Source organism: Phocoena sinus, chromosome 2 (genome assembly GCF_008692025.1).
Source record: "Phocoena sinus isolate mPhoSin1 chromosome 2, mPhoSin1.pri, whole genome shotgun sequence".
NCBI lineage: Eukaryota > Metazoa > Chordata > Mammalia > Artiodactyla > Phocoenidae > Phocoena > Phocoena sinus.
Window position 1 is genome coordinate 151,867,953 of NC_045764.1, and position 22,673 is coordinate 151,890,625.

Genomic DNA, 22,673 nt, shown 5'->3' on the forward strand with positions numbered 1-22,673 from the left:
CTATTTTCTTACTGAGTCTTTACAACCACCCAGGAAAGTAGGGTGGTTTTTCTTGGATCCAGTTTACCAGTGCAGTACCTGAGATGCAGGGAGTATAGTGACTTGTCCAAGGCCACTCAACAAGGCAGTGGAGGCACTGAGGCCTGACCCTGAGGTCCCTAGGGGTATCCCAGTCTGGCATACCTGCAGCCTCAAGGGCCTTTCCTGTCCGGAATGACAGCAGCCCCTGCCCCTCCGGGGCTCCCCTCATGAAGGAAAAGGACAATTTCCTGTCATCCTCCTGTCTCGCCTTCCTGGAGCAGCTGTCTTCCCCACCCCGGCTGTGACTTCCCAGGGAGAAGGGCCCTAATCCTTGCTTAGTACTGGCAGGGGGTGGCTCCACCTCTCAAGCCAGTGGCAGGGCTGGTGTCATTGCCAGCAGCATCTTGGCGGGATGAAGGTTGCATTAGCGAGCAGTAATTGGAATGCAAAATAACATTTTGATCGAGCCAGCAGGCTGTTTATTTATCAGATCAATAGTCAAAATGCCCCATCTGGAGAAGTCCGCGTGATAAGTGACAGCATTTCCAAGGGCCAGCCTGGTGAATCCAGCCCCTCACTCCCAAAGGTTTAGATTAAGGAGAGCCAAGGAGCCTGGGAGTGACCCACCACTGCTTCCCCCTTTCCTCATTTTCTTCTTATATCCAGTTTATAGAGGAGACGACTGAGAGCCAAATTGTCAGACCATACCTGCCATGGCTGGAAGGACCTGCATCCCAGAGACCTGAGGAATCATAGTAACAGCTCACGTTTATTGAGCACTTACTATGTGCAGGCACTGGTGTCAGCGCTTCCCATTTATTGTGTCATTTAATCCTCAGAACACTTCTCGGAGGTAGGTATCTTTATATTACCCATTTCGCACATGAAGGAACTGAGGCATGGAGAGGAAAAGCAGCCAGTTGTACAGCCTGTAGGTGACAAAGCCAGGATTTGAACCCAGGTGATCTGGGCCCAGAACCCTTGTGCCTGGGCCTGGTTCTGTCCCCTCTAGAGGGCAGGGAGAGGCAGTGGCTTTTTTTTTTCACTTATACAGAGTCGGGGTCCTGGCTCTGAAGTCAAGGCAAGCTTTTTCCAACCTCACTTCCCACAGGTTTTCATTAATTACATTGCCTTTTGTGTTAAAATATCTTCTTTAACGTTTCAAAACTAGATTTCTTGATAAGTGGGTCTGAGATGCTAGCTTCTCTAAGTTCCTTCCAAACACATGACAGGCATTCGGGTGCTTAAAAAAATAAATAAATAAAAGTAAGAAAAATCCATACATCATAAGCAAAGCTTTTTCCACCAGGATTGGTGGAATTTGATGGGAACTGGGGGCAGGTTTCAGTGGGACTGTTGGCTGGGCCTCTGCTCTTGAGGTGCTGGCTGACTCCCTTGCCCTGACTCTGGCCCTGTCTTGTGGCTCAGGCCTGTGACTGTCACAGCCCAAGGCGGGGGCAGGCCTTGGGGCCTCGTATCCCACCCAAATCTCAGACCTCCTGCTTCATTTGTTCACTCGACAAATCTTTTCTGAGCATCTGTCGTGTCCGGTAGCGTCCTAGACAGTGGAGAGCAACAGAGAAGAAAGCAGAGGCAGCCTCTGCCTCCTGTGCGGCGGGCAGAGGCCCCGAGGTGGAAGCATGCGGTCTAGTCCAGAAACAGCCAGGAGGCCGGTGTGGCCGGCCCGGAGTGACCCCGTGGGGGAGTGGGCAGCTGCGGAAAGGACTCCTGCTTTCCTGGGGGTGTGATGGGAAGTCCCTGGCTGTCTGGAGCAGGGAAGTGTTGTGACTTACTCCCCTTTGCTTTGTAACTCACTCCAGCACTTTCTGGCAGTGAGACCCCTGCCAAGATATTTAGCCCCTCTGGCCTCTGTTTCTTCATCTGCAAAATGACGACAGGTTGTTGAAAGGAATCGCTGACCTCGTGCGTATAGTTTCGTGCCCAGTGCAGAGTGAGCCCTCTGTCGTCACCATTATGGAGCTCAGAAGCAGGTTCCCAGTTGGCTGCAGTGTCAGGTCCCCACCTGTTCACCCGAGTTAAGATGTATCTTTGTCATCTGCCCAGGCTGCCCATTGGCACAAAGACTGAAAAACTGGGTCAGGAAGAGAAATGGATTCTGGGAGCCCCAAGCTTCCTGTGTCATCCCTGCCGTGCATAAGGCCACATGGAAAGGGCCACTGCTGTGACCAGGTGATATATGAAAGTGTGGTTCCTCTCACTGGGTTTGCACACTGCCCTGCAGGAACGCACATAAGAAGCGGGTGGTGACACCCAGGAACAGCACACATGAAAGAGACTCAGGTGTGTGATTGCATAAGGAGCCGAGGGGAAGTTAGCAGTGTGAACCAAGGGCCTTAAACGCTGATCCCGTCTAGGGTTGCATCAACAGAGGTACAGTATCAAAAAAAATTTTTTTTTTTTTTTAAAACAAACTTAGCTTTAGAGGATAAAAAAAAAAACCAGAAGTATAGTATCTAGGACGAGAGAGGTGTCAGAACTGCTCTGCACTGGTCAGAACTCACCTGGAAGGCTGTGCTGTATTCTGATGCTTCTTTCTGTGAGGAGTAAACAGAGCAGATGGACTGTTCTCAAAGGAGGGCAAAATGTTTGCGGGAGTGATTCTAGGTCCAGGAGATGTGCTCCTGGTGAAGACGGGGCTCAGCAGGGAGCAGGAAGCTGCCTTCAGCAATCTAGAGGGCTGTCAGATGGAAGTGGGGGGTTAGACTTGTTCTGTAGGTCTTGAGGGAGAGAGCTGTATAAACTATAACTGAAAGTTCCAGAAAGAAGAAATATTTTGGCTCTTGATAAAGAACTTAAAAAAAAAAAAAAAAGGGCTTCCCTGGTGGCACAGTGGTTGGGAGTCCGCCTGCCGATGCAGGGGACACGGGTTCGTGCCCCGGTCCGGGAAGATCCCACATGCCGCGGAGCGGCTGGGCCCGTGAGCCATGGCCGCTGAGCCTGCACGTCTAGGGCCTGTGCTCCGCGGCGGGAGAGGCCACAGCAGTGAGAGGCCCGCGTACCGCAAAAAAAAAAAAAAAAATCTAAGTTGTCCAAAGATGGAAACAGCTGCTGCCTGAACTAGTGATCTCCTTATCACTGGGGTCTTTAGCAAAGGCAGGCAGCCTATGGGACAGACCAGGAGCCCTTTGAGGTCCTGGCCTGGTCCGAGTGCCCCTGGCTGGGACAGGGCCCTGCCCGCCTACCTCTCCCTGTCTCTCTGCTATTCCTTCAACACGGAGCTCTCCCTGCATGCCTCCTTATCTGTTTTTCCTTGGGCTTCTGCTTAAATGTCACGCCTTCAGAGAAGCCTTTCCTGGCCACTGTGTCTGGACACTCCTCCACTCTGCCGTCTGTCCGCAGCCCTGATCTTTCTTAATAGTGCTCATCACTAACTGAATTTATACTATTTGGTTGTTTGCTTATCGTATTCGTTAGGGTGGGTCACACTAGCTATTGTTACATACAACCTCAGTTTTTCAGTGGCTTAGCATGACAGGTTACATCTTGCTCACATAACATTTTGGTGAAGGTACTTGGCAGATCACCTTTCATGAGGTTTTTCATGGGCCCGGGCTCCTTCCAACTTGTGGCTCTGCCATCCCCCAGGGCCTTGGAGGGCCCTCCTGGAGCCTCTGCATGGATCTTGTGTGGCCTGCAGATGGGGGAGGACAGAGAGAGGGAGGAAGTGGGGGCGGGGAGGGCCATGGGAGATTTTTATGGGCCAGAGGGAAGACTGCCTTACATCCTTTTGCCCACATTCCATTGGTCAGGACCCAGTTGATGCACACAGCTCACTGCAAGGGAGACTGGGAAATGTGGTCTTCCTGGGTCTAGAAAGAACACGGAACTGCTTTTGACGACCTCGTGGCAGTCTCAGCTCTACTCATTATCATATTTCATTGAATCTTTGACATCATAGACACCATTATTTTTGGAACCACTAATTAAATTAAACTATGGCAAGCCATCCACTCAAGATGCATTCTGATTGCCAAGATGTTAAAAAGTGAAAAAAATGGTGTAGTTTAGAGTCAATGAAATATGTGCTGTCACTCCTTGAGGAAAGGCACGGTGTCCACCTTGGGCACCAACCATCCCCAGGGCTAGAACGGTATCTGGCACACCGAGGGTACTCAAGGAATAGTAATGGGATGAATGAGGGAGGGAAGGAGCGAGTGGATGAACGAATGAGAGGGCGTGTCAGTTGGTTAGCTGCCAGAACCCCCTTGTGTGAGCTGCCACACCGGGGAGTCAGGCCTCATCGCTCACCCGAGCAGAGGTGCTGCCGCATTGCCGAGCAGCTGCCAACTAAGGCTCCCGGGCCCCCTGCCCCTGGCTGGCACCCTTCTCTGCTGCCAGCTTCCGTACTCTTCTTTCTTGGTGTGAAGTATGACCTCGCTCCACTTGAGCTGTCCGTCTTACTGCCTCTGTCCCTGGAGAGGCAGCCACGACACCCAAGGTCTCATGGGGGAGACTCACTGCCCAGCCTGGGTCAGTTGCGCAGCCCTGGGTGACGCTGCTGGGTAGCAGGTGGAGATGCATACGAATGTGGCGATTCCTGGGGGAGCTTGGCGTGCACACAGGAATAAGAGAGAAAGGAGGCTGGAGTCGGTTGTCAGCTCCTAGAAGAGAGCCTAGTTAGTTTTAATAGTTGGTTCTAGTAGTGCCTGAATAAGGAACCCCTTTGTCTGAAAAGGGACTTCCTCAGTGGATGTTCCAGCATGCAGAGAGGCACACAAATGCATGATTAAATGGTGGATGGACGGATGCACGGATGGATGAATGATGGGAAGGAGAGAGGGAGCAAGACAGTCTTGCTTGCTGTGGGAATGGACTTTTTAGAGACTGAATGGAAGCCATCTCCTCATTACCAAAAAGGGTGCTAGTAACAACTGCTAACGTATTTATTGAGCACTTTTGCCAGGCACAGTTCTAAGCTCTTTTCTGTATTAACTCGCTAACCCTCAAGACCACCCTATAAGATGAATACAATAATTATTATCATCCCTATTGTACAGATGAGGAAACTGAGGCTCAGAAAGGTTAAATAACTTGTAAGAGACAGAACTGGAATTCGGACTCAGGCAGTCCAGCTCCAACCACTCAGCTCTACGGCCCAGCATCTCAGCTCCTCCAGGACTGAATGCCATCTGGAAACTGCTGAATTTGTTCAGTGACAGTAGGTGGTATGTTTATGCTGTATCACTGCTTGATATGGGGTAAAAATAAAACAGATTCAAGTAGAGTTAAGATAAATTCACAGATGTCAGATCTCCAAGAGATATTGAAAGGAAGATCGCTAGAGGTGTGTTTGGGGGCATCTTCTGAAATTGTGAGCTGTCCTTCCTCCAGACACACCCCTTTGTGGTGTCAGAGGCTAGAGTTGGCCATATGGGCTAAAGTAAGAGCCATCAAGTACCTTTGGCTCCTGCATGAGGACACTCCCTTGAGAGGACCGAGGTGAGGGCTGAAGTTTTGAATTGGTCTCCCCAGAGGGGGCCCCTCTTTCTAATCCACACACAGCCACAGAATGAGCCAGCAGCGGCTGCCCATTGTGGGCCGGAGCTTTGGTGGGGGGCTGGGCCCTCCCAGCTGTCCCGTGGCAGCCACTTCGCTTCCAGTGGTCTCCTCCTGCTTTGGCGAGCCTCTCACTTCTCATGATGATGGATGCAGCCTGGGACATCATGGATAAAAAGCCCTGATTGAAAGGCACTAATTACCCATCATTATTTTCCATGCTGTAATTTGTATGGAACGAGATTTCAATCAGTTGTCTGGGATCAACCTGGTTTTGACTAATCTTTCTAACGACAAGATGCTTAATTACAGATTTTTGCCTGAGTTCTGGCGTACAGGGGGAGGCAGCTCTCACTGAAGCCAGTTTGCTATCAGGTCATTTTGTAGTCTTAAGTCCCAGAGGGTCCCCTGAGGGGAGAGAGAGAAAGAAAGAATGAGGAAAGTATTCCTGAGGAGACCAGACAAAATCGAACCAGCACAGGACCGGTGCTGTGGTAGTGACGTGGTGATGGAGGGTAGCAGGTGGGCTGAGTCAACCTGCTCCCCTGCGCAGGTCACCTACCCACCGTGTCTCTACACCCCCAGCCAGCCCCCAGCCAGCCTGGCTCTCTAGTGAGTGTCTCTGAGTGAGTCACGACTTCTAGGGCCTTCAGCTCCTCATCTGAAAGCCACCAGGCCAGGCAGGAGAATCTCTGAGCACTTATGATTCACTGACTCCCTCTGTGCTCTGTCTGTCCAGAAAAATAGATCCACTGATGAAAGATACTCATTGCAGGATTTCACAAGGAGTGATAAAAACACTGTTTATTAAAACAGGTGATTCAGACCACTCCGAGGGAAGGTCAATTTGAATTAAAGAAATATCTGTGTTTAAGGAAAGACTATATAACGAATAGACTCAGATGCATGGAAGTGGATTAATTATAATCCTTGGTTCCTAATACTTTTCATCACTGGCTTCCCATTTCCACTCCTTCCTTCCCCCTCCCTTCCCTCCTCTCTTCCCTCCCTCCCGTGTAATAAGTACCCATGGATCCGTGTCCCAACAGGAATACTGGGACCTTGTCAATTTAGCCATACGGTCCCCCCCCCCATCCTATATGTCCATTGAAGGCCCCATTGTGCATTATCTAATAATATTTTTAAAGGAAGTTTAGCTGTGTTACTTTCAGGTGGCTGAGGGGCTGATTCATAACAAATAAAGCCTGCTGGAGGGTCTGAAGGTCTGCTTTAATGAATAGCTCAGTGACCCCTGGTTAGCAAATTAATCATGGAAATGTACACAAGAGTTTTTCAAGTGTTCCAAAACCATTTTTCTTCTGTAGAGTGGATTCCCATTTCAGGCTTATTTATCCTCTTAATTCACCTAACCTGCTACTTTGTTTCCTGGTAAATGGCAAGTTCCTTGTGGAATTATTATACTTGGCTGAGCGAAGAACTTTGCTAGGTTTAACCACAGGCCGCCGCCAGCTGCTGGATTTTCTGGAAGGGGCTTCCTGGGAGAATCACAACAGCAGCCACTGTCCCCTGAGAGCTTGCTGGGCTCTAGCACGTTCTAAACGTTTTGCCTGCATTAGCCTCTGCTCGCCCAGAACAACCTAGGAAGGAGGTGCTGTGGTGGAGCCCATTTTACAGATGAGGACCCTGAGGCCCAGAGATGGTGACCTGTTTAACGCAAAGTCAGCAGCTACTGTGAACTGCAGTGCTCATCTGACGTCAGAGTGATGGCTCTTAACCGTTAAGTGACTCAGTGGCTTGTTTCTGCTGTTACAGGGGCAACCCCAGCTCAGAGCCAAAAGGCGGCTGTGAGGGCAGCCCCTCTGCATGTGATCTGGCTTCTGGCGTGTTGTAGGGTGGACTCTACTCAGTAGACGACAACAAGCCAGGCCCTAATCAGACCATCACATCCCTCTTCCCTCCAGGAGCCTCTGTTCCTCCAGAAGCTTCTCTTCTGCTGCCTGCCCACCAGTAGGTAGCCTTGAGGGGGGTAGATCCCTGGGATTCCAGCTCAGATTTTTATAATTTTTTATAAATTTATTTTTAAATTTTTTTATTTCTTTTTATTAAAAAATATTTATTGCAGTATAGTTGTTCCAACCTAAAGATTTATGACTGTCTCTTGCTGATATCCTGGAGTTTCTCTTCCTCTAGAGGTCCGTGGCTAAATAGCTGAAGAGTTTGGGTTTCCTTCAGAACTTCCAAGATTCTGTTGTATTCGGAAAAACTTCAACCCACTTCACTGTCCAGCAAGGGGATGTCCAGCAGAGGCAGAGAGTCCCCAGTAAGCTCAGGAGGTCAGGCCGCTCTGGGGTAAGGGTCCCACACTGGACGCTAAGAGGGGCAGGCCTAGGTGGGGGAGGGGACCCACATTAATCAGATGGTGACATTGAGGCCAGAGCAGCTCTGGCTGTGCTCCTGTTACGAGATGGATCAGAGGGAAAATGATGCCTCGAGGGGCTTCGACCACTGACTACTGCTCTTTCAAAGGCGGCTCAGATGGGGCAGCGGTCCCCTCCTGTAAAGTCAATAGTCATCGACCAGTTGGGAACTGGGACCCAGCCAACCACAGATGATGGACTCGACATGACCCTCTCCTCCCCAGAGCGCAAGTGTTAGCCACCTCCCCTTCACCCCTAGGCTGTGCTCTCCCTGCTGCCCATCCTAGCCACCTACCCAGTGGCCACATCCTCCTGGGCCTTGGCATCCAGGCTCCACCTCTGAGATCTTCCCTGACCCAATCTCCCATCCCTGCAGCTGTCCTGCTCCTTCCTCCTGCCGTACCTCAGCCTCCCCCGCCTGGAAACCCCCATGCTCTTGGGCGCGCCGTTTTCCCCCAATTCCTCTCTTTGTGACATCACTCTAGCCCCAAACTACACCATGTGCCCACGCTTCAGCTCCCGGGCCCTGTGCCTACCCCTTTCCCGCCAACGTCCAAGTCAGTGGTTCTCAACTGGCGGTGATTTTGCCCCCCGGGGAGCATCTGGCAGTGTCTGGAGAAGGTTTGGGTTGTCATATCTGGGGCTGGGGGTGCTACTGGCTTCTAGTGGGTAAAGGGCAGGGGTGCTGCTAAATGTCCTGCAGCGCACAGGACCCACAGTGAAGAATCACTGGCCCCAAATGTCAGCCGTGCTCGGGCTGAGAAACGCAGATCAAAGCTCCCCTGTGTTGCTGCCCCTGCAGAGTGAGTTAAGGGGCCTGGTAAAGCTTTATGCCCCTGATTTATGTTCTCTCCTCCTCCCACAGTTGCTGTTGCAAACTTCCTTCCTTTTCCTAGATCTCCTGACCTCACCTCCCATTTCACAGAGTGAGGAGAGGCCATGTGGTGGGCAAGGGAGGCCACCTCCAAACTTCCCCTCTGCACAGCCAACCCTCCCTCCCCCTCTTACTGCTTTGGTTCGTTTCTCTTCTCTTCCAGGGCATCCAGATACCTTGCAAACTCCCACCAGGTCCCCTGACTGCATGTGTTATTCCTGTAGGATTCAAACTTGACTCCCCTAAGATTCACATCTGGGGTGCTGAAAGCAAAGCAATAAGCAAAACCAAAAATGCAGGGGCTTCCCTGGTGGCGCAGTGGTTGAGAATCTACCTGCCAATGCAGGGGACACGGGTTCGAGCCCTGGTCTGGGAAGATCCCCCATGCCGTGGAGCAACTAAGCCCGTGCGCCACAACTACTGAGCCTGCGCTCTAGAGCCCGTGAGTCACAACTACTGAAGCCCACGCGCCTAGAGCCCGTGCTCCTCAACAAGAGAAGCCACCGCAATGAGAAGCCCGCGCACAGCAACGAAGACCCAACACAGCCTAAAATAAATAAATTTTTAAAAAAATTTTTAATGCAGATTTCTGGGCCCCTCCTGCAGGGCTGAATGTCCAGAATATGACTGGGGTGAGGTTGGGTCCAGGAAGCTACCTGTTCAACCAGCACGTTGGCTGACTCTGATGAAGATTGCACTGGAATTTGAGAAAAATCTTTTGTAACTGCAATCTTTCCATCTTGATTTGCTCTTTACCATTAGCATGTAACATGGAGTCACCATAGAATTCATTGCCTCCTCTGGGGAGTAATGGGGAGTGATGGGTAATAATACGGGGTCAGTAGGTGGGATCATGATTGCCCAGGGCAAACTGGAAAGTAATTTTTAAATTCCTTACATTCTTGACACACCCCCTCCTCATCAAGAGGCTGATAAATTACGGACAATAACAACAAAAACATTCCTTCCCTGCCACCACCGCCCCTCAGTTCAAGTGGATGGTGCTGCCTACAGGTGAGCAAGGAGGACGCCACCCCTACTCCCTCCTCTGCCCGGCTCGGCCAGACATGGCCAAACTCCCTGAAAGGATTGTCTGCTGTTCAATGCCTCCTGCAGACCCGGCCCTGTGGCTCCCATCCCCCACGCGTGATACTGCTCTGACCAGCCGCATCCTGACTGTTCACTGCCGGGGACACTGCACTCCTGACTTCACCTGACTTCGTGGCTGCACGTGACATGCCGCCACCTCCCTCTCGATGGCTCTCCTCACTGCGTGTCCACGACTCTCTCTCTTCTCCTCCAGCTCCTCTGGCCACTTCTTCTCTGCCCTCTTCTTGGACTTCTTTCCCTCTGTCCTTCCTTTAAATTTTGCTTTTGAATAAAGGAACAATGTCCAGGAGGTCAAGGATGGGTGGAGGGAGGGGTAGGTTTCCTGGAGGGAAAATGAAGGCAAATATGAATGAATGAGTGAATGAATGAAGCCAGACCAAAGGGGCATGGCGGGGGGTGCGGAGGGAGCCCTGTCTGTGTTGTGTTCCACACCCCCAGCCCCTGCCTTGCTGGCGCTCTGCACACGTGTGTTTCTTTCGTGTCTGTCCTTCCGGTGAGAGGATGAGCTTCTTGACATCACGGGCTGCGCTGGTCACGTCCTGCTGTCTGGCCAGCACTTGGCACATGGTAGGTACCCGAAGTACCTGTTGACTCACCCTGGAAAAGACATTCTAGGGGCCAAAATAATGGTCACAAAGCGAGACGCCTGCAGGGATGAAATCATCAGAGCCTCCTCAGCTGGGGCTCAGGCACTAAACCAGTAGGTGGATTTCTGTGCCAACGCTGAGGCCAGGGTCAAGTTTGCTTCCTTCTCAGTCCTAGAGTCTCTGACCAGGGCCTGGGGGCAGCGGTCACTAACGAAGGCTTTGAACCAATAAGGAGAGAGGCAGGAGGGGAGACCTGTGGCTTAGGGTATGAAACTACTGCCTGCCCTGAGTGTCCTTCAGGGCTGGCTGAGCCATGAGTCTGGGGAAGACAGCTGGGGAAACTGTGGCCTGCTGTCCACCAGGCATGGCTGTAGGGCTCCCCAGCTGCGTCTCTCAGGGCACAAGCTTCTCATCCATCCAAGAGACAGATCTGAAGCGGGTGGCATATAACACGTGCTCACTAAATAGCAGTGCTATAATTACTGCTTATATCAAGCGTATCTCCTGAAATCTCTGGGGTGCTCACAGCCTGGGAGAGGAGTGGGATGGGGGGCTTGGGTCTGGGAGCTGCCTTGTCCTGCAGTGTTTGTCACAGTGGGCCTGGGATGTTCCTGGGCACTGCAGAGCCTAAAGCAGCAGTAGGAGGGGATTACAAATGTAAGAGCACCTGGTCCGCTCTCCCTGCAGGCCCAGCACAAGGCACTGTGGGGAGTTAACCCACAGGTGCATTTGTGTTTCTCAGGCCAATGGCATTTCCTGAGAACACACCAGGGAGCCTCTGGTGGATGGAGGGGTGGCAGGTAGCCTTGTGGAGGCTGGGGACATGACAGGGCACCAGCCAGAGATGTAAAAAAAAAAAAAAAAAAACCACCAGAGAAGACTTTCAGTGTGGTACCCTCTGCCAATGTAAGGGATGGGCTAGTAGGAGAGGTGTCTCAGAAGACTCAGGAATATTCAGTTTGGAACAGAACAGACCTGGGAGCCTCTATCTTCAAACAGTACATTCCAGTAGATAATAAACTTCTTGACAGTAGGCTCCTTATAGGTATCTTTTATCTTTTTATCAGAAGCAGCTCCCAGCTTCTGATTAGAACTGTCTGCGGGGCAATGTGTTCCCTGCCTCCGGACATGTTCAAGTGTAGATGGATGGGACAGTGCCCTGGGAGGGGTATTGACTATGAAATCACTGGTGGGACCAGGGACAGTGGAGGCCCCTCCCCATCATAAGATTGCTTTTGGTGGTGCAAGTGTGTGGCCAAGGTTTTCTTGGGAGGGTGGGCTTTGTGGGTGTGATAAGACAGGCCTTTCCCCACATGGTGAATAATCCTTTCCCCAGTGATCTGCTCAGAAAACAGGGGCTACCTCTGAGCATCGTTGGACTGTGGCTGCTTCCCCAGTGGGCCCTCCAGCACTGGGACACTCCCTCCCTCCCCACTGGGGCCATCTTTCGACGAATGGGGCTGTACTGCCACCCTCTCCAGCCCTTTTCGTTCTCCAGGACACTTCCCTCTCTCTTTTTTTTTTTTAAACAATCAATTTTATTTATTTATTTATTTTTGGTTGTGTTGGGTCTTCGTTGCTGCACGCGGGCTTTCTCTAGTTGTGGCAAGTGGGGGCTACTCTTTGTTGCGGTGCTCAGGCTTCTCATTGCGGTGGCTTCTCTTGTTGCAGAGCACGGGCTCTAGCCGCGCGGGCTTTAGTAGTTGTGGCACACAGGCTCAGTAGTGGCGCACGGGCTTAGTTGCTCCGCGGCATGTGGGATCTTCCCGGACCAGGGATCGAACCTGTGCAGGACCCTTCCCTCTTAACTTTCACCTGCTTCTTAGGCATCCACCTTGGCCTCCTCTTTACCTCCACTCAGCCAGGCCAGGACATGGACAGATGAACCCTGACCCAGCCTCCCGACTCCAGGGCCTGGCTGGCCCAGAGCTCTTGAGCATATGGACTGCAGCTGGGCTTTCCTGAATGCATTTCCCGGCCCTTCACTCTCCTTGCTCACGTGGGAAAGAAGCCCCTCCCCTCATCCTGGGAGCTAGGATGTGTGAGGGTCGCACTTTGCCTTCTTACCCTCTCAGCATGGTTCTGGGAGGAGGGGTTTTCGTTTTGGGAAACGTCTTATGACCCTTCCTCGTGATCCTGCCTCACTGTTAATGCTCCCTTGACTCTACAGTGAGGCAGGGGCCCTAGAGGTTGAAGTTTAAGGTTAAGAAACAGCTGGGGGATGTGCGGAGTTGGGGTTGGAAGGCCTCCTCATGCTGCATGATTGAGGCACAGTCTCTTGAGGGGGAGGCCAGCCTGATGGGGCTATGAAGAGGAATGAAAGAGGGGGCCTGGGGGCCACCCACCAGATGTGCCTTGGGCCACAGGCAAAACCCGGAGGGCAGCCACAAGCCCTGCCTCTTGCCCTGGCCAGGTGACTTGGCATCTCTGGTCCCAATCTCAGCGATGGTGGCATTTGTGGGAAGCTCCAAGCTCGGGCTTACCTGCTGCCCCCCGGGGCTCAGGTGAAGTGGGTCATCAGGTCATTGTACTGAGGGTGTCTGGTCCAGGAGCTGGCACCCCTGGACTTTCAAATGTATTATGGTTGTGCCGGAAGGTTGGCCAAATATTTTGGCTGAATTATTACCACTTTTGTCACCCTCAGACCAGCAATTTGCAAAGGACTGGGGGGCCTCATCTGAAGTTTACTGATCCATCAAAATGTAGTTTTTGTTTGGAGGACTTAGAAGGTTCTGGTGGGTAATGCCAGAAACTTGCTCTGGGCTGTGCCGTTTTTCAGCCCAATTGACCTTCTCGGCCAGCATTTTATCTCACCAATGCCTTAATGTAGGGCCCCTCCCAGCCACCCCGCCCACCCGGTGCCCGGAGCCCAAAGCTAATTCCTGGGGACAGCGTCACACCCACCGCACCCTCTCCGAGCTGACTCCTGCGCTCTGTGTCCCCAGGCTGCTGAACAGAATGTCCGCAGACGACCGGCACCTGGTCTCCAGCTGCGGCTCCTTCATCAAGACCGAGCCATCCAGCCCGTCCTCGGGCATCGATGCCCTCAGCCACCACAGCCCCAGCGGCTCGTCCGACGCCAGCGGCGGCTTCGGCCTGGCCCTGGGCGCCCACGCCAACGGTCTGGACTCGCCGCCCATGTTCGCGGGCGCCGGGCTGGGAGGCACCCCCTGCCGCAAGGGCTACGAGGACTGTGCCGGCGGCATCATGGAGGATTCGGCCATCAAGTGCGAGTACATGCTCAACGCCATCCCCAAGCGCCTGTGCCTCGTGTGCGGGGACATCGCCTCCGGCTACCACTACGGTGTGGCCTCCTGCGAGGCCTGCAAGGCTTTCTTCAAGAGGACCATCCAAGGTGCGTGGCAGCAGGGTGGGCCCAGGCAGGGTGCGGGCCCGGCAGGGAACCGGGTGATTCTCGCGAGCTGCCAGCTTGGGTCTGGGAGCCACTGGAGCCCAAGTTCTGGAGGCTCCCTTCTCTGTATCCCAGGTTTTCTCATTTTGGGATTCTGGACAAGGGTTCTAAGTCCCAGGCTTTTGTTGAAATGGCATGCACCCCCATAGGGAGCCCCAGAAGACCCAAAGAAAATCCACACAAATGCCTTAGCACAGGTGTCTCTCTCGCTAGGATGGGGAACGCTGTCAAATGAGTGTCCCTAGAAAGCTGAATTTTTTGGAGAAAAAGCCCTATTTGCCCTGCAACTCCAGACCTCTTGAACTGTAACGGATCTCTCCTTTTGGTTTTATCTTTTTTAATTGCACAAATGGAATGTGACTATTTTCTTCATCGTGAAACGGTCAGGGCCACAGAGCAAGGGAAATCTCCCCCTGACTACTAATCCTGTCCCATCCCCGTGGGGCCGCTCTTTGAGGGCATGTGCATATCAGCTGAGTCATGTTCCAAAGGCCATGAGGTGGCTGTCTCTCTCGGTGGGTACTCACTCAGAGGAAGTCAGTCCTGCGCAAATTGGGGATAACAACGGGTCGGCCCTCACAGGGCTGTTATGAAGGTCACGACACAGGGCCCAGCGCAGAGGAATGGCTGGACATGCCAGCCAAGATTCTTTCTACAGTAGGTCACGCGTGGGGCGCTTGCTTCATGCGTTCCCTCCCGTCCAGCCTGACTCTAGGATAGACCAAAAGCCCTGCTTGTGGAGGTCACTGAGATGAGCAGATGTCGACCCCTGGGGACAGAAACTGCAAACCAGACTGGAGGAAACCCAGGGGTGCCAATCCTGTCCCCGTCCTGCCCGGCAGTCCGAGGGGGTCCTCCCTTCTGCCACTCCCCTATTTCACTTTTGGAAGAGGCAGGCTGAGCTTCCCTGGGGTGATTCTTGGCCTGTTCATTCAGCGAATATTTGTTTCAATTTCTTGTGATGAGTTATTTATTAAACTAATTGAGGGCGCTAGGATTGGCTATGTTTCCAGTTCTATGTGTTAGTTGAGATGGTGTGTTGTCCTGGCCAACCGCCAGGCGGGCTCCTGGGTCACACAGCTCCATCCCTTACCTTATACCTCAATGCCTTTGGGGCCTGCCTCAGTTTCTCTCTCTGCTTCAGTTTGCTCTTGGGTAAGGTGCGATGATGTCATGCCTACCTCACACAGAGCTGCTAAAACAGGCTTAAGTGCATTAATGGCTATAAAGCACTCATACTTTTGCCTGGCACTTAATAAGCGCTAAATAAATGTTTGCAATTATTATTTTCACTTTTGCAATATCACTTAGGACATATTATTAAGACAACAGATCAAATTTGTTTTATCTTCCAGAGCAGGCCTTTGTAATTAACATACATTTAAATGAAACAGTACAATCACTATTTTGACTTAACAGGATTTAAATTATTTTAGCTACTTTAGTTATAGATAAATTTATTCATTAAGTGAACCCTTTAAAAAAATATAAACATGGTAAAAATTCAAACAGTACGAAGGAATAAGACAGTAAAGAGTAAGTTTTCCTAAAACCCTAGGCCCCAGTTCCCTAGACCTTTCCCCAAAGGAGTCATGATACCAACTTCTCTCAGCAAATATTGATTGAGCACTTTTGTATCAGGCACCGTGCTAGCCTTCAGCACAGTGAACGGATGCATCCTGGTCCCTGCCAGCTTCACATTCCCCAGTCTGGGAGGAGGCCCTGGAATCTCTAGATGTCAAAAGCACTGCATTAATTCTCAGTATCCTGCCTCAACCAGGGTTGAAAACCTCCAGTCCAATATCCAATCAGTATCATTGGATATTTGACAAATAAACATGAGATGTTTAAACCAATTTAAGCTACTGAAATAACAGTGTTTTTCTTTCCAAATTGGGAAGTAATCTTGGTAAGATTGCCACCATTTTAGACTCTCGGAGGGCGGTTTTTGAAAAATTGCTTTTTAAGAGACAGTTAAATTTTCTTCTGTCCATATTCTTAAATGTGCTGGAGAGTTCTGGATTAAATTTTCTGAAAGCAGAGCCTGGTGTAGACTCAAGAACCTTACCATACCCTCAACAGCGGCCTGGGTGCTGACAACATCCTCTGCAAGTCAAGAGCCCACAGGAAGGGACTTCCCTTGCAGCGCAGTGGTTAAGAATCCGCCTGCCAATGCAGGGGACACGGGTTCGAGTCCTGGTCTGGGAAGATCCCACATGCCGTGGAACAACAAAGCCCTGCGCCACAGCTACTGAGCCTGCACTCTAGAGCCCGCGAGCCACAACTACTGAGCCCACATGCCACAACTACTGAAGCCCGCGTGCCTAGAGCCCGTGCTCCACAACAAGAGAAGCCACCGCAATGAGACGCCCGCATACCGCAACCAAGAGTAGCCCCCACTCGCCGCAGCTAGAGAAAGCCCGCACACAGCAACAAAGATCCAACACAGCCAAAAAAAAATTTTTTTAAATAAATAAATAAAGAGCCCAGAGGAAGGATTTGTAAATAGTCTTAGTTATTTGCTACCCTGTAAAGGATAAAAGATCTCTTCCTAGAAGTCCAAAGACAAACAGCAGGCTTTATTGCGATCAGAACTGAAGTACTCTCGTTTCTTTGTCACAAGAAGAGTAACTCATTTCCAACCAGAAAGGTTTCTATCTGAAACAGGGACCAGTGAACTCTAAGGCTGACGGATTGCTCTGGTTATCTTATCAATTATTTGGTTTTCTTCTAACAAAGATTTTGATTTTGTTGTTTCTGAGCATAATAGTTGTAGGAAATTTGGAAAAATGGGGAAAATATAAAGAGGAAACAAATGGTCTACAATTGGACAACCCCAGAGTCAGTTTAGTACCAAGAGAGCATTAATTTAGTCCCTGCGCTTAGTAAGGTGCTTCAGGGAGAGAAAGAGACAGGGTACCTGCCCTCAAGAAGCTGGAATCTAAGGCTTAGAGCACACGAGGCTGCAGGCAGAGCCTTAGCCCAGCCAAGGCAGTCTCCTAAGCACCTCCCCGATTAAGGAGGGTATGTAGGCCATCTTTAAAAAGGCCTTTAGTCACAGAATGATCCATTCACAAAGTAAACGCCTGGACAGCTCTGAAAATCATGCTAGCTCACAACCCCCCCCTTCCCTCCTTAGATCCCTTCCATCTGCCCAATTCGGTGGTTACATCAACATGAGAAGAAATTTATGGAAACAAAGAAGTCACGATAGACTTAGGGAGAAAGCCCTCCGACCGCCATTCCTTGCCTACAAATATTTATCGAACACTCAGTGTGTGTTTGTCTGTGCGGGGGGGGGGGGGGGGGGGGGGGGGGGGGGGGGATGGTGTGTGTGCGTGGCGGCTAGCGCTGTGTGGATGGGGGGAGGGGACGGGAGTGGTGGGCAAAGTACAGTTTGCCGGAGGCTTCCTGCTTTTGTAACTGAAGTTGTATTAGAACAGGGCCACACCTATTTGTTTACATATTGTCTGTTTTGGTGCTTTGGTGGAGTAGTTGTCAGAGACCTTCTGGCCACACGCAGAAAGCACTGACACTTTTCTGGCTTTTTACAGTAAAAACTTGTACCACCCACCCACCCACCCCCCGCCGCCCTGCACTTCAGCATTGAACAAGGTAGATGCAGCCCACCAGCCCTCAATGCCTAGTAATGCATGTTAAGTCTTCATTACACTTTGTCCAATTCTATGCTGTCAGTGCTGGGGCTTATGACACTCACCCAGAGTAGATGAGCTCGGAGGTAGACAAAAAGGCACAGTCCTGAAGGGACAGAAAGGCTCCAAGGCAAAGGAACCACCCTCAACCTGATTGAATTTACTAGCATATCTATAGAAAAAAAAGAGGATGGATCAGCCCTGGAGGCACAGAAAAAGAAAGCTGACTTTGGCAAAGTCCCCGCCCGAGGTAAAGGGAGTCAGCCTGGGACAGCCTATTGTGATTAAACATTCAATGGATTTGATTAACATCTTTCTGATTATAATCTGGGTACCCTGTTGGTCTTCTGCTTGGAGCCACCTTGCTGGTTAGAATGCTGGCTGGGTAGATCAATTTCTTATCATACTTGAGTGTGCAGGCATCCTGGGCTTATACATCTGGTCCCTGAATTTGGGCAATGGGAGTCAGCCCCTGAGAGATGGAGCCCTTTTCTGTGGCTGGCACAGTCAGGCTTTTGGATCATAGGGCTAAGTGCCAGCTTCTGGACTGTGACGCTGACCCACAGTAATGAAAACCTTTGTCATGAGTACCGCAGTGATGAGGGGGCCCTTCGGGGAGCCACCTGGGGGATCTCTGCTAAGCTATACCCCCAAACTCTGACCCTCTCTCAGCAACCACCCTGCCTCCTCTCCTGTTCCATGGAGAAAGTGGAGGCCCTCAGATGGGAACTCCCTCAGCCTGTTGCCACCAGCCCTACCCACTCTCGGCAGCATCTCTCATTCACTGATGGCACACATCTTCATTGCTACCCACTCATGCGGGGAGAGGTGGCTCCCACCCCAGGCTCAGCTTTTCTCAGGCTTGGAATCCATCTCCTCACCACTTCCCAGAGACCTTCCTACCCATCATCTCCTCTCTTTCATCATCTCACTCCCTATGGGCTCCTTTCCATCAGCATTTAAATACTGTTAGTATCTCCAGTCTTAAAAGAAAGTCCCTTCCGGGACTTCCCTGGAGGTCCAGTGGTTAAGACTGTGCTTCCACTGCAGGGGGCATGGGTTTGATCCCTGTTTGGGGAGCTAAGATCCTGCAAGCTGCGTGGCCCAAAACAAAACAAAACCCACAACAATATGCCCTTTTGTTAAACTTGCATATTTTCAGTCATATTATGTAAGACCATGTATTATTTTTTGAAAAACTTTTTCTTAACATTTTGGAAGGCAAGGTTTATCAAATGTTTCACGTGACTCTTTGATGAAAGTGTCTTTGCCACTTTCCGCATCATTTGGTGCCGTGTTCCAGAGCACACCACCTTCACTTCATCTTGGTTATGGGAGATTATGTGAGCATGTATGTGCTGCTGTCCCTCAGATTTTTATTTTGAGCACTAAGTACATTTCATAGACCATTAGGATAGTTCTTTTTTAGTTGTGTCAGTATTTTTTAATTGAAGTTTGATTAATTTACAGTGTTGTGTTAGTTTCAAGTGTACAGCAAAGTGATTCAGTTATACATATATATGTGTGTGTGTATATATATATTCTTTTTCAGATTCTTTTTCTTTATAGGTTATTACAAGATATTGAGTATAGTTCCCCGTGCTACACAGTAGATCTTTGTTGTTTACCTATTTTATATAGTTGGGTCAATTTATAGTCATGGTTTCCACAACATACCAGGTACCATACTGCTTTTTTTTTTTTTTTTTTTTTGCAGTACGCGGGCCTCTCACTGTTGTGGCCTCTCCCGTTGCGGAGCACAGGCTCCGGACGCGCAGGCTCAGTGGCCATGGCTCACTGGGCCCAGCCGCTCCGTGGCATGTGGGATCCTCCCGGACCGGGGCACGAACCCGTGTCCCCTGCATCGGCAGGCGGACTCTCAACCACTGCACCACCAGGGAAGCCCCCATACTGCTTTTGACTCTCAGTGTTTGTTAATTATGGTTCATATCCCCAGCAATAACTAAATTTGGGCTAAATTTCTTTCTGCCTTTGTTACTGATTCAGTCTGTGACGAGCCCTGATTGGGGTCTTCTCAGGGCACTGAGTCTCCCCAAAAGGCAGTTGTTCAATATGAAGGGACTGACACAGCACCTCTGATAAGAGACTTCACAAAGATAAAGATATTAAGCAACTTCCTCTTCTTTCTTTCTTTTTTTTAAAATTAATTAATTCATTCATTCATTTTTGGCTGCGTTGGGTCTTCGTTGCTGCGCGCGGGCTTTCTCTAATTGTGGCGAGCGGGGCTACTCTTCGTTGCAGTGCGCGGGCTTCTCATTGCGGTGGCTTCTCTTGTTGTGGAGCATGGGCTCTAGATGCGCAGGCTTCAGTAGTTGTGGCTCACAGGTTTAGTTGCTCCGCGGCATGTGGGATCTTCCCAGACCAGGGCTCGAACCCGTGTCCCCTGCATTGGCAGGCAGATTCTTAACTGTGCCACCAGGGAAGCCCACTTCCTCTTTTCTAAAGGACAGTGTTGGGGGAAAACTCCTGCCTTACATCTGAGCTTAGGAAGCACTTGTTCAGTTCTTTGGTGATACTTTACTGAGTCCCAACCATTGTGCTGGCAGCTGAAGACAGAACAATGGACCCTACTCTGTGGTCTTGTATTCTCGGGGGTAAGGCAGACAGTATACACGATAACAAAGAGGCATAATGACAGACCCAGGTGAGTACTGTGAAAGAGAAAAACCAGTGATGAGAGCAAAGGTGGCTGAGAGAGGGGGTCTAATTTAGTCTGAGGATTAGGTAAGGCCGTGCTAAGAACTTTCAAGGTAAGGGCAAGTTCGGGCGTTCCAGGCAGGGGAAACAGCGGATCTGTTTCAGGACCAGAAGGAGGGCCATTGTGGCTGTTACGAGTGAGTAAAGGCCAAGTGGAAGGAGACGGGGCTGAGAGGCTGATAAAACTCAGGCCGTGGTGAGTGCAGCACTTGGATTTTCTTCTAGGTGGGATGGAAGCCGTTGACAACACATGCTGCGTGGCCATGAGGGGCTGTGCGGAGGGTAAAACTGCCCTGTCCCCTTCCCTGTGTTCCCAGGGCAAGTGGCCAACTTTGCAGGTCACCAGGAGGCCCCTTGAGTAGCTCCTTAAGATGAAGAGGAACAAGCAAGAAAGAGGCCCTGGCACCGAGCTCCCTCTGTTCACATGGGGCCCCGATGCAGGCTTGGAAGGAAACTCCCCAAGGAGAGGGGCAGGGGGATGATTGATGGGTTATCCTGCCTTGGACCACCTCCAGGCCTTTTGTCCTGGTGAATGAGGCCTGGGATCCCAGGGGACAGAGACTATGACAGGGATGCAGAGACAAGCCAGGAGTAAGTGGGAGCCCGGAGTGGAGTGCTGTCCCAGCCCTGCCACTCGCCAGCCAGCTGACCTTGAGCAGGGCCTAGGATCCTCTGGCCTCAGTTTCCTCGTCTGTACAAATGCATAAAAAGAGTCAATTAAACCCACAAAACATTGCTGTCTGCCAGGCACTGAGGCAATGAGAGGAAGAACAAATCACATTTCCTCTTTTCAGGGGCACAGCCAGGGTGAAAGTCAGGTGAGACACAGCCAGACAGAGCAGGGAGGGCTTCCCGGAGGAAGGGGCATTTAAGCTGGAGTGGAAAGTGAACATCCTTGGTAGAAAGAACAGCAGGAAGAGGCCCACAGGAGTTGAGTGTGCTCTGCTCAGCAAGAGGGGACCAGTGGTAGGTGAGGGGCTGGAACAGAAGCTGGGACCGGATGTCAAAGGTTTTCACAGGCCCTTGGTAGGAAAAGTATAGAGTAATATTTCTGCTTGAGCTGCTTCACCTGGCTTAGGATCCCAACTTTACAATTTCGTAGTTGTGTCAAGTTGGGCAAGTTACTTCGTTTCTCTGGTCCTTCATTTCCTTGTCAGTAAAAGGGGACTGATGGGGCTAATAAATAGTTCCTGCTCCCAGGATATTCTTGCAGAAATTAAATGAGACATGAATGTAGAGTGTTTAGCTTAGTGCCTGGACTATGATAACCATTAGATAAATAGGATTTGTTATTTGTTATTTATACTTGGCAACGAGAAGCCATTGAAGATTTTTGAGCAGGGAATTAATCACATCTCCTTTTAGCAAGATAATTCTGGCAGTGATAGGGAAGATGGGCTGGAGATGGGAGAGTCTAGGGGCCGGCAGACTAGGTGGCGATTTTAACAGTCCAGTTCAGAGATCTAGTTAACAGTCCACTTAGAAGCATCCAAACCCCAACAGTGGCAGAAAGGTTAAAAGGAGAGGTTAGGATTTTGAAAGTGATTTCAGTATAAAAAAATAGTAACTGGATTGTGAGACTGGCTCTTAGATTTCTAATTTAGGCTACTAGAGGATGGTCAGGCCATTGGCGGGGGAGAAACCTAGAAAGAATAATTTTGCTGGTGGAAGGAGGGTGAGCAGGGAGGAGAGGTTGGGATAATGGATGAAGTCTGAGGCATGTTGAGTTTGATCAGTTCACAGGCCTTAACCTGGGCAGTTGGAAATGCAGGGCTAGACCCCAAGAGTAAAATCCGAGTGGGGTTTTGGGTCCAATGAGATCCTCTAGGGCAGGGGTTCTCAAAGTATGGTCCCCAGACCTCAGCACAGGCTCCACTAGGGGGCCGGTTAGAAATGCAGATTTCAGGACTGCAGAATCTGAGGCTCTGATTTAACAGGCCCTCTGGGAGAGCTTGTTCTAGGGAAAGCTGCTCTGAAGGAGAGGGTGAAGGGATAAGGCGCCAGGAAGAGGGACCCTGGTGAAAGGAAGGGGTCAGAGCCTTGAAAGGAGACTGAGAAATACCATATTTTGTCAGTTGTAAGATGCACGTTTCCCCCATGTAACATCTCTGAATTGGGCCGATTACTGTCTGCTAGGTGACAGATGTATGTGGTTATCACTGCCCTCACAAGCACATTAAAACTTGCAGAAGGGGGCCAGTGACCTGGAAGGAGACCCCTACGAGAACAAGGGACACTCAAGAAGCACAGCGTCCTCAGCTCCTTTGTTAGCAAAGAGGACCGAACTGTAGAAAAACACAAAAACAATGACTTTGATCAAAAAGGATTAAGAAGAGTCACACTCTGAGAAATTTTAGCAATATCTTCAATTTATTTTTCTTATGTTTTCCCTTTCATGTATCC

At 50.6% G+C, this 22,673-nt stretch overlaps 1 protein-coding gene across 2 annotated transcripts in view; it reads left to right on the plus strand.

The window, feature by feature from the left end:
- Nucleotides 1–22,673, plus strand: part of ESRRB (estrogen related receptor beta) — a 174,926-nt gene that overhangs the window by 106,327 nt on the left and 45,926 nt on the right. For both annotated transcript variants that reach the window (XM_032624607.1, XM_032624606.1), the window contains one exon: nucleotides 13,433–13,842. In XM_032624607.1, coding sequence (XP_032480498.1) covers nucleotides 13,433–13,842 — 410 coding nt within the window. The remainder of the gene's footprint in view (nucleotides 1–13,432; nucleotides 13,843–22,673) is intronic.